This window comes from Salmo salar, chromosome 01 (assembly GCF_965601325.2).
Source record: "Salmo salar chromosome 01, fSalSal1, whole genome shotgun sequence".
Lineage (NCBI taxonomy): Eukaryota > Metazoa > Chordata > Actinopteri > Salmoniformes > Salmonidae > Salmo > Salmo salar.
In genome coordinates this window covers 90,093,072-90,113,179 of record NC_138291.1, presented here as the reverse complement: position 1 = coordinate 90,113,179, position 20,108 = coordinate 90,093,072, and the positions used below count along the sequence as shown (strand labels likewise).

The 20,108-nt window shown below is 43.2% G+C and overlaps 1 protein-coding gene across 2 annotated transcripts in view; it reads right to left on the bottom strand.

The window, feature by feature from the left end:
- The window catches only part of LOC106609547 (sorting nexin-29), a 160,498-nt gene that overhangs the window by 9,950 nt on the left and 130,440 nt on the right, over window positions 1-20,108 (bottom strand). For both annotated transcript variants that reach the window (XM_045724039.2, XM_045724041.2), the window contains one exon: window positions 18,523-18,604. In XM_045724039.2, coding sequence (XP_045579995.1) covers window positions 18,523-18,604 — 82 coding nt within the window. The remainder of the gene's footprint in view (window positions 1-18,522; window positions 18,605-20,108) is intronic.

Sequence of the window (20,108 nt, the reverse complement as noted above, 5' to 3'; positions counted from 1 at the left end):
CCTAATACTTTATCACCTCTCTACTTCCTAATACAGTATTTCCTTCTACTTTATCACCTCTCTACTTCCTAATACAGTATTTCCTTCTACTTTATCACCTCTCTACTTCCTAATACAGTATTTCCTTCTACTTTATCACCTCATTACTTCCTAATACAGTACAGTACTTGCTGAATTTTAGATCCCAGCAACACACAGCACAGGAAACACTGAAGCTTTGGCCCAGGACGCCTCTTTCTCATGGGACACTTTTTTTATTTATGATCTGGCAAGTGTGCAATTATAGAGGAAGTGAGGGACATGCTGTAGAGTAAAGAGAAAACAACATCGTCAGGATTTTAAACTGTCTGAAGATTAACCTGTTGTTTGTTCGTTACTGTAGTTTTCAAGGGGGAATGTGTGTGTGTATGCACTTGTGTGTATGTTATGTGTGTGCGATCAAAGTGTTCGGGTGAAACAGGGCAAGAAGGTGGCCACTGTGGCCGGCTGGCCAACCTGGACCAAGGGAGTTTTTCCTAGCCACCGTGCTTCTACACCTGCATTACTTGCTGTTTGGGGTTTTAGGCTGGGTTTCTGTACAGCACTTTGAGATATCAGCTGATGTAAGAAGGGCTATATAAATACATTTGATTTGATGTGACAGATCATGTGACACTTAGATTGCACACAGGTGGACTTTATTTAACTAATTATGTATCTTCTGAAGGTAATTGGCTGCACCAGATCTTATTTAGGGGCTTCATAACAAAGGGGGTGAATACATATGCACGCACCACTTTTCCGTTTTAGAATTTTTTGAAACAAGCAATTTTTTTTCATTTCACTTCACCAATTTGGACTATTTTGTGTATGTCCATTACATTAAATCCAAATAAAAATACATTTAAATTACAGGTTGTAATGCAACGAAATAGAAAAAATGCCAAGGGGGATGAATACTTTTGCAAGGCACTGTACTGTATTCGCACACACACAAACACATAATGCATTCATACATGCACAGGAACAATGTATACACACACACACACACACACACACACACCACACACACACTGCATTCACGCATACACACACACACACACACACACACACACACACACACACACACACACACACACACACACACACACACACACACACACACACACAAAGACAATGCATTCAAACTCACTGTACACACAGACACAAGGTAAAATGTTGCAACACACACTATGATTAAGGTTGTAGTCCCACTGCCAGCCTCCTCTTAGACATTAAACACCAGGCTCACAGTGTACTAGAGCAAACTTAATCCACTTTGGACTTGCTCATTATCATACGGATTTATGGCAACACATGATCCACAGAGCAGCTATTGCATCCTCCTCAGTAACTGGCAATTAATTATTTCATTATCTTTCACAAAATATTTGGTTAAATCCAACACTCTGCATTAGAAAAAAACAGCTCGATCCTCAAATGTGACAGCCGTGGCCTGGGTCCGATCCAAACTATTCTGATTACATTGTATTTCAACTAGTCACTGTTTTCTTACATCGAAAGTAGCAAGCTTACAATTCAAAAACACTATTACTGTATCATGAATGAATTTCAAATTGCAACTATCATAAAATGTCACAGAAATTATAGTGACATGTTTTTGTTGTACATGGAGAGTAAAAATATATTTGAACAGTGTTTCTCAAACTCTATTTCAAGGACAGGCACAACTTTATAGAATATCGTTGACTGATCTTTCAGTTAGTCAAAATAAATCAATTCTCTCCGCTCTCAAATTGTCTTCAAGGGAGGCAGCCCTGAGTACAGAGCCCCTGGTACAGAGAATATAATAATTATCATTAAAACAACATAAATCTAGGGGTCAAATTCAAAGCTTCACCCTTTAACACAAACAAGATAAATAACTGCAAGTTGGCCCTGCTTTACTTGTTGTGTGTTCTCACCACCTCTTTCAATTCAGCCTGAACAGGCGGTTAATGTGTTATTGTAGACTAACACGGCTATTGAAAGGAGCAGAGAGTGACTCATCAATAGTCTTAATGTCAGATAGGAGCAGCGAGTGATTCATCAACAGCCAGATAGACTGGGAGAGGAAATTCTGTCATTTACAACACCAGTGGCATTACAACTGCTCATTACTGTACTGCCTATCAGAGACAGACCAGTTCATTTAAAAGAAGGAGGGAGGGAAAGAGGCAGAGACAGAGACAGACAGAGGAATGTTTTAGAGAGGGGAACTGAGATGTTTAGCTCATTTAAGCAGACACCCATGCTGAGATGATTCTGGGTAATCTGAAAGTTAGCACTTTTCCTACAATGGTGCAAATGATTTGCAAAGAATTGAGAAATATGGCCAAAATACATCTCACAACAACATGTGGATTTTGATCATAGGAAAGCTACAGCACAGTATGACTCAGGGTAGGGCTACGCCACAGCATGACTCAGGGTAGATCTACGCCACAGCATGACTCAGGGTAGGCCTACGCCACAGCATGACTCAGGGTAGGCCGACGCCACAGCATGACTCAGGGTAGATCTACGCCACAGCATGACTCAGGGTAGATCTACGCCACAGCATGACTCAGGGTAGGCCGACGCCACAGCATGACTCAGGGTAGATCTACGCCACAGCATGACTCAGGGTAGGCCGACGCCACAGCATGACTCAGGGTAGATCTACGCCACAGCATGACTCAGGGTCGGTCTACGCCACAGCATGAGTCAGGGTAGGTCTACGCCACAGCATGACTCAGGGTAGATCTACGCCACAGCATGACTCAGGGTCGGTCTACGCCACAGCATGAGTCAGGGTAGGTCTACGCCACAGCATGAGTCAGGGTAGACCTACGCCACAGCATGAGTCAGGGTAGGTCTACGCCACAGCATGACTCAGGGTAGGGCTACGCCACAGCATGACTCAGGGTAGGGCTACGCCACAGCATGACTCAGGGTAGGTCTACGCCACAGCATGACTCAGGGTAGGCCGACGCCACAGCATGACTCAGGGTAGATCTACGCCACAGCATGACTCAGGGTAAGCCTACGCCACAGCATGACTCAGGGTAGGTCTACGCCACAGTATGACTCAGGGTAGGGATGCACCACAGTATGACTCAGGGTAGGGATGCACCACAGTATGACTCAGGGTAGGGCAGCACTACAGTATGACTCAGGGTAAGCCTATGCCACAGCATGACTCAGGGTAAGTCTACACCACAGCATGACTCAGGGTAGGGATACACCACAGTATGACTCAGGGTAGGGATGCACCACAGTATGACTCAGGGTAGGGCAGCACCACAGTATGACTCAGGGTAGGGATGCACCACAGAATGACTCAGGGTAGGGATGCACCACAGTATGACTCAGGGTAGAGCTGCACCACAGTATGACTCAGGGTAGGGCTGCACCACAGTATGACTCAGGGTAGGGATGCACCACAGAATGACTCAGGGTAGGGATGCACCACAGTATGACTCAGGGTAGGGCTGCACCACAGTATGACTCAGGGTAGGGCTGCACCACAGTATGACTCAGGGTAGGGCAGCACGATATGGTCAAAAAACAAATGTAACAATTTGACTAACAGTTAATTGAGGTGACGTGACTACCTCATGAAGCTGGTTGAGAGAATGCCAAGAGTGTGCAAAGTTGTCATCAAGGCAAAGGGTGGCTACTTTAAAGAATCTCAAATATAAAATATATTTTGATTTGTTTAACACTTTTTTGGTTACTACATGAGTCCATATGTGTTATTTCATAGTTTTGATGTCATCACTATTATTGAACAATGTAGAAAATAGTAAAAATAAAGAAAAACCCTTGAATGAGTAGGTGTGTCCAGACTTTTGACTGGTTCTGTATATTAAGAAGCAAAGTGGAAAGCAGCATCATTCTTGTTTGGACTGCAAAAGACCTAACAGAAGAGCATGCAAACTAATAGTGAATATAACAACGAGGAGGAACTGTGCTGCTTGACTGGCCGGGGGCGGGGCTTGGTGTGTGTGGGAAGCAGCCACCAGAGGAGCTAGGTAGAGAGACGACGGACTAAACTGTAAAAACGGACGTGACACGCGGCTGACATTTCAAAATGTTGCATGCAATATGGATCTTTCGCGATATGGATATTGCACATGTCAATATTGCAATTTCAGTGTGATTTAGATTAATTGTGCAGCCCTAACTCAGCGTTTTATACTTCAGGCACAGTGCTAGAAGCACACCCATTATTGTATTTAAATATGGAATGCTATTACTTTGAGGCTCTGGCTTTCTTCATTGTAGATCGGCAGGTAAGGGTGCTCTCGAGCGGCTAGATGTTCTTTACCATTCGGCCATCAGATTTGCGACTAATACTCCTTATAGGACACATCACTGCACTCTATGCTCCTCTGTAAACTGGTCATCTCTGTATACCCGTTGCAAGACACATTTGTTGATGCTTATTTATAAAACCCTCTTAGGCCTCACTTCCCCCTATCTGAGATATCTACGGCAGCCCTCATCCTCCACATACAACACCTGTTCTGCCAGTCACATTCTGTTAAAGATCCCCAAAACACACATCCCTGGGTCGCTCCTCTTTTCAGTTCGCTGCAGCTAGCGACTGGAACGAGCTGCAACAAACACTCAAACTGGACAGTTTTATTTCAATCTCTTCATTCAAAGACTCAATCATGGACACTCTTACTGACAGTTGTGGCTGCTTTGCGCGATGTATTGTTGTCTCTCCCTTCTTGCCTTTTGTGCTGTTGTCTGTGTCCAATAATGTTTGTACCATGTTTTGTGTTGCTACCATGCTGTGTTGTTAAATGTGTTGCTGCCTTGCTATGTTGTTGTCTTAGGTCTCTCTTTATGTAGTGTTGTTTCTTGTCGTGATGTGTGTTTTGTCCTATATATATATATATATATATATATATAAATAAAATCAAGGCAGGAGGCCTTTTGGTAGACCGTCATTGTAAATAAGAATTTGTTCTTAACTGACTTGCCTAGTTAAATAAAACATTTAAATACATACAACGGTACTGTAATCTATCTAGTAAATAATGCAATTTACTATGTACTCCCTCTCTCTCTCTGAAGTACATAAGTATGAGCTACAGTCTGGTCGGCTAGCATAGCCAGCTTTCTCCTGACAGGCAGGGTAATTGTAGGTTACCAGCTGTGGTAGAAGCAATAGGCTCACTTCTTCCTCTCAGGAAACTTATGGAGAATGAGGCCTCCTGCTCACCTCTTCCTCTCAAACTCTTATGGGACAACACTGCAACTACAGTACAGGCAGCACCAAATAGCTGACAACGGACCAGGGTGCCCATGTAGTCGGGATGTGAGTTTTACCATAATGAGTGGAAGAAGTAGAAGCACTGTAGGTGGGCAGACGTTGTAATAAGATGTTGTGTGTGTGTGTATGGGCTCTAACAACAGCATTGGAACATTCTGTTCTCCAGCTAAGACACTTTCAAAGCAGGCTGTATGCTAAGCTATATCACTGATATGATCTTGTCCTTTTTAAACTTCCAGGGCCCAGAGTTTTTCGTGGTCAGATCACCTACAGTAGTTGGAAAAAACTCCTTGCCTGTTATCCTTGACTTTCAGCCATGAAATTAAACACAGAATGTGCTTCATTCTATAGCTAGATGACTCCTGATATCTCCAGGAGTGCTAGGTAGAATTGTCCTTATCTGTTGTCAAGTACTGTCTTTTTGCTAGATAAGGCCGTCTACTTTAAGTGCTGCCAGTCTTCCCAGTAGTCTACTTGGTGTGTGAACTGCTGACTGCTCATAACTTGCAGATTATTGTTGACACATCAACCAGGATCAAGGGGCAGGGCAATTAGGGACTTGTTAAGGTAGTCATTAGCTGCATTGCAGGGGAGTGGTTTCTTCTCTCCTAGGAAATTAGTGTTAGTAATTCAGCCTCCCCTGGTTTCTCAGTGGCAGTCGTGTCAGTGTTGGACTCGACAACAAAACTAAGTCCGTTGCTGAAACAAAGACAGTTCTGATGAGCTTTTCGAGGAAGGCACCACACCACTCTCTCACTTAAGTATCTTACCTAGTTATTTGCTCATTTTGCTCTTTTGTGGCTGTGGCAACTATGTGTGTGTTTTCTATACCTGTTCGCTCCTCTCCCTGTAGACTTTACAGATGCTCCCCACCCCTTGGTTGCAACCCTTCTAATTTAGTGCACCCTGCACGCACAACCCATGTGGAATTCCGGGTCTCTGGCAGCGTTTGGAAGTGCCGATCTGCGGACAAGAACGCAGGGTTCATCTTAGCCTATGCTGCCCTTCAGTCCCTTGACTTGTTCGCCCTGAGGGAGACATGGATCACCCCAGAGAACACTGCTACTCCAGCTGCTCTTTCTTCATCTGACTACGTTTTCTCTCATAGTCCAAGAGCATCTAGTCGTCACGGTGGTGGCACAGGGCTACTAATTTCTCCTAACTGAAGATTCTCTTTTCTCCCTCTCTCACCTTTCAATCTCCTCATTTGAATTCCATTCTGTCTCTGTCACTTGTCCACTCAAGATTACGTAACATTGCAAAAATCAGAAACTTTCTGTCCAAAAATGATGCAGAAAACTTAATCCATGCTTTTGTTACTTCTAGGCTAGACTACTGCAATGCTCTACTTTCCGGCTACCCGGATAAAGCACTAAACAAACTTCAGTAAGTGCTAAATACGGCTGCTAGAATCCTGACTAGAACCAAAAAATTTGATCATATTACTTCAGTGCTAGCCTCCCTACACTGGCTTCCTGTTAAGGCAAGGGCTGATTTCAAGGTTTTACTGCTAACCTACAAAGCATTACATGGGCTTGCTCCTACCAATCTTTCCGATTTGGTCCTGCCGTACATACCTACACGTACGCTACGGTCACAAGACGCAGGCCTCCTAATTGTCCCTAGAATTTCTAAGCAAATGGCTGGAGGTAGGGCTTTCTCCTATAGAGCTCCATTTTTATGGCATGGTCTGCCTACCCATGTGAGAGACGCAGACTCAGTCTCAACCTTTAAGTCTTTACTGAAGACTTCTCTTCAGTAGGTCCTATGATTAAGTATAGTCTGGCCCAGGAGTGTGAAGGTGAACGGAAAGCCTGGAGCAACGAACCGCCCTTGCTGTCTCTGCCTTGCCGGTTCCCCTCTCTCCACTGGGATTCTCTGCCTCTAACCCTATTACAGGGGCTGAGTCACTGGCTTACTGGTGTTCTTCCATGCCGTCCATGGGAGGGGTGCATCACTTGAGTGGGTTGAGTCACTGACGTGGTCTCCCTGTCTGGGTTGGCGCCCCCCCCCCCCTTGGGTTGTGCCATGGCGGAGATCTTTGTGGGCTATACTCGGCCTTGTCTTAGGACGGTAAGTTGGTGGTTGGAGACATCCCTCTAGTGGTGTGGGGGCTGTGCTTTGGCAAAGTGGGTGGGGTTATATCCTGCCTGTTTGGCCCTGTCCGGGGATGGGGCCACAGTGTCTTCTGATCCCTCCTGTCTCAGCCTCCAGTATTTATGCTGCAGTAGTTTGTGTCGGGCGGCTAGGCTCAGTCTGTTACATCTGGAGTATTTCTCTTGTCTTATCCGGTGTCCTGTGTGAATTTAAATATGCTCTCTCTAATTCTCTCTTTCTTTCTTTCTCTCGGAGGACCTGAGCCCTAGGACCATGCCTCAGGACTACCTGGCATGATGACTCCTTGCTGTCCCCAGTCCACCTGGCCGTGCTGCTGCTCCAGTTTCAACTGTTCTGCCTGCGGCTATGGAACCCTGACCTGTTCACCGGACGTGCTTGTTGCACCCTCGACAACTACTATGATTATTATTATTTGACCATGCTGGTCATTTATGAACATTTTAACATCTTGACCATGTTCTGTTATAATATCCACCCGGCACAGCCAGAAGAGGACTGGCCACCCCTCATAGCCTGGTTCCTCTCTAGGTTTCTTCCTAGGTTTTGGCCTTTCTAGGGAGTTTTTCCTAGGGAGTTTTTCCTAGGGAGTTTTTCCTAGCCACCGTGCTTCTTTCACATGCATTGCTTGCTGTTTGGGGTTTTAGGCTGGGTTTCTGTACAGCACTTTGAGATATCAGCTGATGTACGAAGGGCTAATTCTCGCACAAAGAACTCCCGTGGCTTATTATTCAAATTGGCATATTTTGTTTCTAAATGTCTGTGCAAGAATGAAGGTTTCATCGAGTTGTGAGATAGTACATGTGCACGTATAACACACTGTGGCTGAGGAAAGGCACTACTCCCAATATAAGTGAACCCCAAATCAATTTTAGTTCAAATCAAAGTTTATTTGTCACAGTGAAATGCAGGCTCTAACCAATAGTGCAAAAAAAGTATTAGGTGAACAATAGCTAAGTAAAGAAATAAAACAACAGTAAAAAGACAATGAAAAACAGTAGCGAGGCTATAAAAGTAGTGAGGCTACATACAGACACCGGTTAGTCAGGCTGATTGAGGTAGTATGTACATGTAGATATGGTTAAAGTGACTATGACTATATGATGAACAGAGAGTAGCAGTAGCGTAAAAGAGGGTTTGGCGGGTGGTGGGTGGCGGGACACAATGCAGATAGCCCGGTTAGCCAATGTGCGGGAGCACTGGTTCGTCGGGCCAATTGAGGTAGTGTGTACATATGTACATGAATGTATAGTTAAAGTGACTATGCATATATGATAAACGGAGAGTAGCAGCAGCGTAAAAAGAGGGGTTGGGGGGCACACAATGCAAATAGTCCAAGTAGCCATTTGGTAGCCATACAGGAGTCTTATGGCTTGGGGGTAAAAACTGTTGAGAAGCCTTTTTGTCCTAGACTTTGTCCTAGCACTCCGGTACCGCTTGCCATGCAGTAGTAGAGAGAACAGTCTATGACTGGTGTGGCTGGGGTCTTTGACAATTTTTAGGGAAATGACTACCAGTACTACCTAGCAGTACTACCAGTAGAGCTGGTATGTGTCTATATGTATGCGGGCCTTACTAAATGGACTGTTTGAAAATGTGAAGAATTTTGTGTATATATATATATATATATATATAAGTGAATCACATTTTTATTTGGCGTACCCCAGACGGCATTGCGCGTACCTACCTCAGTTTGGGATTACCTGCTCTACACTATACTTGCTTGTTTTGTCACAAACTAGAATTTTAGCGACCTGGCAATGGCAGAGCGATTCCTGCGTAGTGCATATTTAATGTGTGAGGGATAAAGTTAAGACAAGGACATGCAGGGAGTTGGAGTGCTTATGTCATCCCTCCATCTCTTTCTTTCTGTCTCTGTCCACTCTAGGACACATTTGCCAAATTAGGCAGAAAATAGAATCCATTTGGAGAATTGCAGAAAGGAAGGAGGACGAGGAGTGATAAGAGCGTATAAGGAGAGAATCTTCAGCAGAAGATTTGTCAGCAGTACTCTGGGTGTGTGTGCGTGTTGGAGGGAGGAAGTGATACCCTTCCCAGTGTCATTAAACCTGTTTTTACTGCTTCGTTTGAAGGGATAGTTCAGGGTTTTGGACTTAAGAGGTAGTTTTGTGAGCCTACTCTGGGGAAGTAGATAAAGGGCTTCATTGCCAAAATCCCAAACTATCCCTTTAAGTAAAATAGTCGCTTGCCATTGACACTAAATGTAAGGATACTAGTCTATCATCATAATAACAGAGATGACTAAGGCTGGCTGGCAATGGGAAAATGTAAATATGATAGTGTCCTCTTACATCATGCTAAAACCATAATCTGTCTAGTCATCCTGCTGAATGAGTCTGCAAAATGACCCACTGGTTTATGATTCATTATCCGTGATTCATATTACTGTTAAAAAATAAATCACCATGAGTGATAGAGCAGTTGGCTAACCAACGCCCGGTTTCCCAAAAGCATTGTCATTAGATGCGTTTTTCCCCCTACAGCGTCACTTTATACACAGATCTCTGCAAAATATAATGAAGTTGACAACAAATACAAAGTTGTCAATGTCTTTGCAATTGTTAGGCTACAAACAAGCGGAGGATAAAAAGATACTTCAAATGAAAACCGAGATGACTGCATTAAAAGATAAATAGCCTATAGTATAGGCTACAGGCCTACAGTTGAAGTCGGAAGTTTACATACACCTTAGCCAAATACATTTAAAACTCTAGTTTTTCACAATTCCTGACATTTAATTCCAGGAAGAATTCCCTGTGTTAGGTCAGTTACAATCACCACTTTATTTTAAGAATGTGAAATGTCAGAATAATAGTAGAGAGAATGACTTATTTCAGATTTTATTTCTTTCATCACGTTCCCAGTGGGTCAGAAGTTTACATACACTCAATTAGTATTTGGTAGCATTGCCTTTAAATTGGTTAACTTGGGTCAAACGTTTCGGGCAGCCTTCCACAAGCTTCCCACAATAAGTTGGATGAATTTCGGCCCATTCCTCCTGACAGAGCTGGTGTAACTGAGTCAGGTTTGTAGGCGTCCTTGCTCCCACACGCTTTTTCAGTTCTGCCCACAAATATCAGGGAGGTGACCAAGAACCCGATGGTCACTCTGACAGAAATTCAGAGCTCCTCTGTGGAGAACCTTCCAGAAGGACAACTATCTTTGCAGCACTCCACCAATCAGCCTTTTATGGTGGAGTGGTCAGACGGATGCCATTCCTCAGTAAAGGCACACGATAGCCCGTTTGGAGTTTGCCAAAAGACATCTGGTCTGATGAAACCAAGATTGAACTTGTTGGCCTGAAACCTCGCACCATCCTCCAGATGAAATCCTGCGACCAGTGAATGTCTGCTCGCCCGACAACCTGCCCACTCAACCCCATCCCCTCCTCCAGACAAATTAGCTTGACTAACCTGTACCCCCACAATTGACTCGGAACCGGTGCCCCCTGTATATAGCCCTGTTATTGTTACGTAATTTTTCACTTCAGTTATTTAGTAAATATTTTCTTATGCACTGCATCAGATGACCTGGCCTCCACAATCATCCGACCTCAACCCAATTGAGGTGGTTTGGGATGAGTTAGACCGCATAGTGAAGGAAAAGCAGCCAACAAGTGCTCAGCATATGTGGGAACTCCTTCAAGACTGTTGGAAAAGCATTCCAGGTGAAGCTGGTTGAGAGAATGCCAAGAGTGTGCAAAGCTATCATCAAGAATCTCAAATATAAAATATATTTTTTATTTGTTTAACACTTTTTTGGTTACTACATGATTCTATGTGTTATTTCATAGTTTATGTCTTCACTATTATTCTACAATGTAGAAAATAGTAAAAATGGTATATATGATATATATATCCCTCATCTGCATAGCCAAAGAAGCCCATGAGATACAGTCTCAGGCTTTGGCAAAATAAACACACACACACACTAGAGCTGGGACGCCTACTGTGTAAGCGACGGTTCAGGATGAGACAGTCATGAAAATAAAATATCTGCCAAAACCATTTTTCTTTTAAGTGTTTTTTTTTTTATAGATTTTTTTTGCTATTAGAAAGGTGGCCCATGTGATAATTTGGCCGACTGATAGGCCTAACACACACACAAAGAGTTTGCAGACTGAACTATCCTCTTTCCGAAGATGTGGATGTCGTTTAAGGCAGCCGGCCACACTGCTCGGATTCAGAGGGGTTGGGTTAAATGCGGAAGACACATTTCAGTTGAAGGCAGTCAGTTGTACAACTGACTAGGTATCCCCCTTTCCCTTTCAGTTCGCTGCAGCTAGCGACTGGACCGAGCTGCAAGAAACACTCAAACTGGACATTTTTATCTCCATCTCTTCATTCAAAGACACAATCATGGACACGCTTACTGACAGTTATGGCTGCTTCACGTGATGTATTGTTGTCTCTACCTTATTGCCTTTTGTGCTGTTGTCTGTGCCCAATAATGTTTGTACCATGTTTTGTTGCTACCATGTTGTATTTCTGCCATGCTAGTGTGTTGTCTTAGGTAGGGCTGGGCGGTATACCGTATTTTGCTATATTCCAGTATTGATGCATTGACCGGTTTGGGTTTTTACTTTACTTTCTATAACAGTATTTTAATGTTTGGTTTGTTAAATGTGATACGCTGTGTGTAACGTCCATTTTTATAGTTTACTCCGCTACTTGAGTCATCCCTCTCCGCTCTCTCTCTCCACACAGACCTGGTCCCACCCCGTCACTCAAGGAGCACATTTGTTGTTGCTTGACCACAAGACACTTTCGTTCAGTCTGCATGGTCAATGCAGCACATGCAACACTGTTGATGATAACAATGTTGTTTACAATTTGATCTTAATATAAATCCACAAGCATTCTATAATTACAATACTAGTTTGTATTTCTTACGTCTGCAAACAGTTTTTCAATTTTCTTAGCAAGTTAAGCTAAATCGTGTTAGCCACTAATGCTAATTAGCAGACTAGCTAATAAAAGTACTGAGTCAGAGCAAACGTAGCTAGCTAATGCAGCCCGATTCCAGCGCTGGTGGAGGCCTAAATCAGCATGTTGTTTGCGCAACAGTATCTTCTAAATCAAAGAGGAATAAGCAAAGCATGAATATGTTGGCTATATGAATAAAGAGTTAATGTAGCCAAAGATTATAGGGTCCCCTAGGAAACACTGAACATCACTTGGTTCCTACCCTGTCACAATAACTCAATGGCATTTTCATTCATTGTCATGTCAAACAACACTGTATTCAAAGTGCCCACTATTATTTATATAACTATAGAATTATAATAAACATTCTATTTCCGTGACGTGTTGCCACCCTAGGGTCACGCACTACTCATAAAGAAAATGTAGAACTTTTATTAATCAAAAACATAAAATACCGTCAAATTTGAAAAATACCATATGATATGATATTTTGGCCATATCACCCAGCCCTAGTCTTTAGGTCTCTCTTTATGTAGTGTTGTCTCTCTTGTTGTGATGTGTGTTTTGTCCTATATTTTTATTGTATTTTTGATTTTTAATCCCCCGTCCCTGCAGGAGGCCTTTTGGTAGACTGTCATTGTAAATAGGAATTTGTTCTTAACTGACTTGCCTAGTTAAATAAAGGTAAAAATATATATTTTTTAAATTATGTAAACCCTCCAGCACACCATTGTATGAATCACCTCAGTGCGTTGGGAAGTCAATTGCAATATATAGATTATCATCATTAACACTTTTCCCACAGTGCACCTCTCTGGGGAAGGGGACCTATGGGATCTATGTGTTGGGAGCGAGCGCACATTGGATGCTTTGTAATGGCCACTTTATTCTCCCAGTATGTGCATGTCCAAGCGTTTGGCTCCAACAGGAAGCCAAAGGTAATGAGTTGCACCCCTTTTGCCCTCAGAACAGCCTCAATTCATCGGGCATCTGATGCTGACCCATGTTGACGCCAATGCTTCCCACAGTTTTGTCAAGTTGGCAAGATGTCTTTTGTTGGTAGAACATTCTTGATACATATGGGAAACTGTTGAGCGTGAAAAACCCAGCACTGTTGCAGTTCTTGACACACTCAAACCGGTGCACCTGGCACCTACTACCATACCCCGTTCAAAGGCACTTAAATCTGTATTGCCCATTCACCCTCTGAATGGCACACATACACAATCCATGTCTCAATTGTCTCAAGGCTTAAAAATCCTTCTTTAACCTGTCTCCTCCCCTTCATCTACACTGATTTGGAGTGGACTTAACAGATGCCATCAATAAAGGATCATAGCTTTCACCTGGGTTCACCTCGATAAGTGTGTCTGACTCGATTTCAATCACACACACACTCTCCCTCTCTCAGCTTGCCTCTGAGGAACTACAGTCGTATCAGGTATCACGGAACATTTGGAATTGAAATAAAAGGGAGACGGGAAGGAAGAGAGGAAAGAGAGGGGGAAAAAACACAGTTATCAAATCTCATTAGTGTTATAAAAACATGGGAAAGTTTGCAGCGCGCCTGACTTTGTGTGGAAGCGATTGGCTCAGCAGCTTTTTGCTGATCAAAGGGAATCACTCATTTAGAATAAAAACCCAGTGAATTCTTGGTGCTGGGGCTCATCTAGAGTACAGGGCTTTACCATGTCATCTCCTCTCCGCTTTGCATCAGCCCACCAAAGGTAAAAGAAATGTGTGTGTGTGTTCAACTAAGCAAAGAGTTTGCCCATGAATCATAACATTGCTTTTACTTTCCTTTGAGCAATGTGTCTAGGAGTTGTTTTTTTGTTGTTGTCGGTACGCTGGGAATGTGGATTTGATATGTTGGTTCCGTCAGATTCATCTAGATACAGTAGAATACATTTGGAGCACCTCTCTGATAGGAGACTTCCTCTGGGAAAGTTAAACAACTGGTTTAGAGATGGAGGGAGCGAGGGCGTTATCACTACCAAAGTGTATCCATCATCTCCGCCTGGCAAATAAAGGGCTTCAGCTTTTGTTATTACACTGAACAAAAATAGAAACGCAACATGTAAAGTGTTGGTCCCATGTTTTATGAGCTGAAATAAAAGATCCCGGAAATGTTACATACGCACAAAAAGCTTATTTCTCTAAAATGTTGTGCACAAATTTGATTACATCCTAGTTAGTGAGCATTTCTCTTTTGCCAAGATAATCCATCCACCTGACAGGCATATCAAGAAGCTGGTTAAATGGCGTGATTATTATTCAGACCACTCTAAAAGTGCAGTTTTGTCACACAACGCTACAGATGTCTCAAGTTTTGAGGGAGCGTGCAATTGGAATGCTGACTGCAGGAATGTCCACCAGAGCTGTTGCCAGAGAATTGAATTTCTCTACCATAAGCCGCCTCCAACGTTGTTTTAGAGAATTTGGCAGTACGTCCAACCGGCCTCACAACCACACAACCAGTGGGGTTATGGTATGGGCAGGCATAACCTACGGACAATGAACACAATTGCATTTTATCAATGTAAACTTGAATGCATAGAGATACCGTGACGAGATCCTGAGGTCCATTGTTGTGCCATTTAACCACCGCCATCACCTCATGTTTCATTATGATAATCAAATCAAACTTTATTTGTCACATGCGCCGAATACAACAGGTGTAGTAGACCTTACCGTGAAATGCTTACTTATAATCCCTTAACCAACAATGTAGTTCAAGAAAGAGTTAAGAAAATATTTCCAAATAAACAAAATAAAAAGAAGTAAAAAGTAACACAAATAACAGTAAGGCTATATACAGGGGGTACCGGGACCGAGTCAATGTTGGGGGGTTTCAGGTTAGTCGAGGTAATTTGTACGTTTAAGAAAGGGGTAAAGTGACTATGCATAGATAATAAACAGCGATTAGCAGCAATGTAAAAACAAATGTCAATGTAAATAGTCCGGGTGGCTATTTGATTAATTGTTTAGCAGTCGTTTGGCTTGGGGCTAGAAGCTGTTAAGGAGCCTTTTGGTCCTAGACTTGGCGCTCTGGTACCACTTACTGTGACACCGCCTAGTAGAGGTCCTGGATGGCAGGAAGCTTGGCCCCAGTGATGTACTGGGCCGTATGCACTACCCTCTGTAGCGCCTTACGGTCAGATGCCAAGCAGATGCCATACCAGGTGATGATGCCACCAGTCAGGGTGCTCTCGGTGGTGCAGCTGTAGAACCTTTTGAGGATCTGGGGACCCATGCCAAATCTTTTCAGTCTCCTGAATGGGAAAAGGTGTTGTCGTGCCCTCTTCATGACTGTCTTGGTGTATTTGGACCATTATAGTTTGTTGGTGATGTGGACACCAAGGAACTTGAAACTCTCGACCAGCTCCACTACAGCCTCGTCAATGTTAATGGGGGCCTGTTTGGTCCGCCTTTTCCTGTAGTCCACGATCAACTCCTTTGTCTTGCTCACATTGAGGGAGAGGTTGTTGTCCTGGCACCACACTGCCAGGTCTCTGACCTCCTCCCTATAGGCTGTCTCATCGTTGTTGGTGATCAGGCCTACCACTGTTGTGTCATCAGCAAATTTAATGATGGTGTTGGAGTCGTGTTTGGCCACGCAGTCCTGGGTGAACAGGGAGTACATGAGGGGACTAAGCATGCACCCATTAGGGGCCTCAGTGGTGAGGATCAGCGTGGCATATGTGTTGCTGAGGGAGCCGTTAAGTCTCAGGATCCTTAGCTTAGTGATGAGCTTTGTGGGCACTATGGTGTTGAACGCTGAGCTGTAGTCAATAAACAGCATTCTCACATACAGTAGGTGTTCCTTTTGTCCAGGTGGGAAAGGGCAGTGTGGAGTACGATTGAGATTGCGTCGTCTGTGGATCTGTTGGGGCGGTATGCAAATTGAAGTGGGTCTAGGGTATCTGGGATGATGCTGTTGATGTGAGCCATGACCAGCCTTTCAAAGTACTTCATGGCCACCGACGTGAATGCTATGGGGCGGTAATCGTTTAGGCAGGTTACCTTCACTTCTTGGGCACGGGGACTATTGTGGTCTGCTTGAAACATGTAGGTATTACAGACTTTTTATCATTTCTAAAAACCTGTTTTCACTTTGCCATTATGGGGTATTGTGTGTAGATTCCTGAGGATTTAAACATTTTTTTTTAATCAATTTTAGAATAAGGCTGTAATGTAACAAAATATGGAAAAAGTCAAGGGGTCTGAAAACTTTCCGAAGGCACTGTATCTGTATTCCCAGTCATGTGAAATCCATAGGTTATGGCCTAATGCATTTATTGATTTCCTTATCGGAACTGTAACTCTTTGAAATTGTTGCATGTTGCGTTTATATTTTTGTTCAGTATATTTTGTTTTCTTTCCTACTTTTCTCTGAGGTAGAAGAGAATAACCTCAGAAGGGCTCCACAGCTTGGAGGCTACTACTCTAACTCACACAGATTAAAAAGTAAAATCTCTAACTACTCTGTGTTCTCTGGCAATTTGGAAATGACATTTTTCTTATTATTTTTTCCATGACACACATTTCTATAATAACTTCTTGTTGGTATTGTATGAGAACGCAACAATAATTTGCAGCTGCCGTTATAGTCTCTCATTATGAAAGGAGTGAGACAGGGAGAGAGGGGAGGGATGGGGAGCTCATCTGTGGGGAGAACAAAACAGGAGTAATAATAGAGAGACTCAATCACGGCCTCTCTCTCTCTCACTCTATGGGCATCCCAGGCCTTGTTCTGTCTGCATAGAGAGTCATTTCCAACGGAGAAGAAAAGTGGCTTTTGAGAAAGGCAAAGACAGAGAATGGAGAACAAGCAATTTGCCTCCTCCATAAATGTCCTATAATCTAGTGCCGGAGAAGAATTCTGCGCTGCGCTGCTCTGTCTCTCATCTCTCTCTCTCTCTCCCTCTATCCCTCTCTCTATATATTTTTCTTCTCCATCATTTTCAGCACAGAGTGAAACAGAGCTGCGTGATTCTGGTGTTGTTTCCTGCCGGGTGGTGGTGATTTTCAGGCCCTGCTGCCATCGGAACAGTACAGGATCAGGAAGTCTGGAATGACTGGCCCAGGGTTACTGTGACCTGGTTGGCTGGTTGTAAATTGGAACATTGTGTTTATTAAAAACATTCTAGAACTCCATTTCTTTAATACCAGTAGTCTCTCTTTTAAATGCTATTCAAGAACAGGTGCATGGACCTTTTGTATCAGAAATACCTATTTTTACGTATCTCGCACACAGTGATACATCAAATCTGTGTTTTTAAGTCTTGGAGAGGAAGACACAAAGCCCCTTTCATACACAGCCAACAATGGCAAACAGTACTCATCAATCTAGTCCATTAAGAATAATAGTCATGTTTCCATAGTGATCTATTAGACAAACAGAACCCTGAGAACACACCACATAGACAACAAAGACTATACAGGATACAGCCATGGTCTGAGGCTATACTATGCACTAGTAATAACATCATTAAATCAATTAAAATGTATTTATGTAACCATTTAGCTAGAATATAGAAGTTCAATGCTAAATCCATCAACTGAACTTCCCAGCAAAACATTGAATGACCTCTGATTCCTTTCTCTACCAATCGGATCATTGATGTCATATCAGCCATTACTTTGCTCTCCAATAACAACATCCTGTCGCTACTTATCAGGGGTACACATCTGGAGGCAGCTGCCCAGGCCTGTACTACTCTGACCAGGGGTGCATGTTATGTCTCCACACCACACTGCAGTGGCAGACATACAAGAACAGACTTGTATCTAAGTTAAGTTCGGGAGCCAGCCAAACAAGCTCGACTATCTCTCTGCTGAGGTCGTGTCACCTGTCGTGTCCCATCATTTCTGGTTTCACCTTGATACACTGTGGCTCCGCTTCCTGACAGAGTGGAGTGGAACCGAGTAGGGCAGTGACATGTTTCCCCTCAGGGGAGAACAGGAAGGAAGGTTTCTCACCTAGTCAATGTGCTAGGTACAACAAAAAACAGGTATCTAGGCCAGGGCATATGTTGGGTGTTAGTTTACTAGTTACTTCACTCAACAACTTAACACAGAAATGGGATACAAGAAAAACTAGGATGTCTTGATCTGCAAATTGAATTTGTGTTTGTTTAGTACACTAGGATCTGGTGTTAGTGTGTCCTTTACCTGGTATACATGGTAAGCGTTGGCAGCACGGCCTTGCAGAAACACAGAGGGAATCCAGACATTGATGAGAGCACGGTGAGCCCTGGGGTAGAGAAGTACACAGTAGAGGGTAAAGACACTGTAGTATTCATGGCAGGAAAGCTATCATTCATTCCAAATACTACTATGGCTCAGTTGGTAGAGCATGGTGTTTGCAACGGCAGGGTTGTGGGTTCGATTCCCACGGGGGACCAGTACGGAGAAAAAAAAATGTATGCATTCACTACTGTAAGTCGCTCTGGATAAGAGCGTCTGCTAAATGACTAAAATGTAAAAAAAGAAGTAAAGTGAGGGTCTTTAAGACATGTCAAGAATTCACTACTATTACTATGCTTATATGAAGATTATTCAGTCAGGAATAATAACCATGAAGTGCAACAATATTTGCCTGGCTACCCATCCACATCTCTTCGATCAAACGCCATCCCCACTAATGTTTCTTCTCCATGATGAATGTATGGAGAGAGTGATAGAGCAGCAGAATTCAATTCAGGATGAGTTGTCTGGCAAGTAGAGTATAAAACCATGATAACTTTTACCTCAGTGTCCCAGGGGCAGAAGGTCATTTAAAAAAGGGCTACTACCTACATTAAAACTCCATGCGGAGACCTTTCATTAAGGAAATGGAAAGAACCCTAAGGGAGATAAATTGTTACCCAGAGGACACACTGTTTCAGACACACAGGGTGTGTCCAAAATCTGAAACTATCCCTTACATAGTACACTACTTTTGACTAGAGCTCTATGGGCCCTGGTCAAAAGTAGTCCACTATATAGGGAATAGGCTGCCATTTCAGGCACCCAGTAATAGCCAGGTGTTACAGCCCTCTAAACCTCTAGTCCTGTTCCATATGTTTAATGAGGGGCAGAACTGATTTAAACAGCATGGTGACATAGCAACAGCCTCCCTCCCTCTCTCATCACAAAGGTTGAACTGTTCTCTCTATTCACCGGAACAAATGAGGACAGTCATCATGAGGGTGACCACCTCAGCTCAACTGTGTTTTACCACTCCTCTCCTAATGAGACAAGGGTCATCCCTGGATCAGGAGAGCTACTGCAGTGTCAACAGGCTTTCTTTACAACTAGACATTTACACATGTGAAAATTGGAGTCATTTAGCAGACGCTCTTATCCAGAGAGACTTACAGTTAGTGCATTCATCTTAAAGCGCAATTACGCCACTTTTCAACCTCATATTCATTATCTCCAGCATCATAGCAGTGTGAAAATGACTTGTTTCTATGATCCGTGGTTAAACATATAGTCCTAAAAAATGCTTCTCTCTGACATCACAGAACAAGTTTCTAGCCAGAGGTAGGGTATTTCTAGCCAGAGGTAGGGTATTTCTAGCCAGAGGTAGGGTATTTCTAGCCAGAGGTAGGGTATTTCCTTGCTCCCCTCGTCACTGCGAATCTCATAGAGTTTGAAAATCACTGTTTCTAAAATGTTTAAACTTTTGATGTCATCTACAAAATGGTAGAAATGTGCCGTTTTCACACATGTAGACACTGGTGCTGTACTGGAGATAATGAAAATTAGGTTGA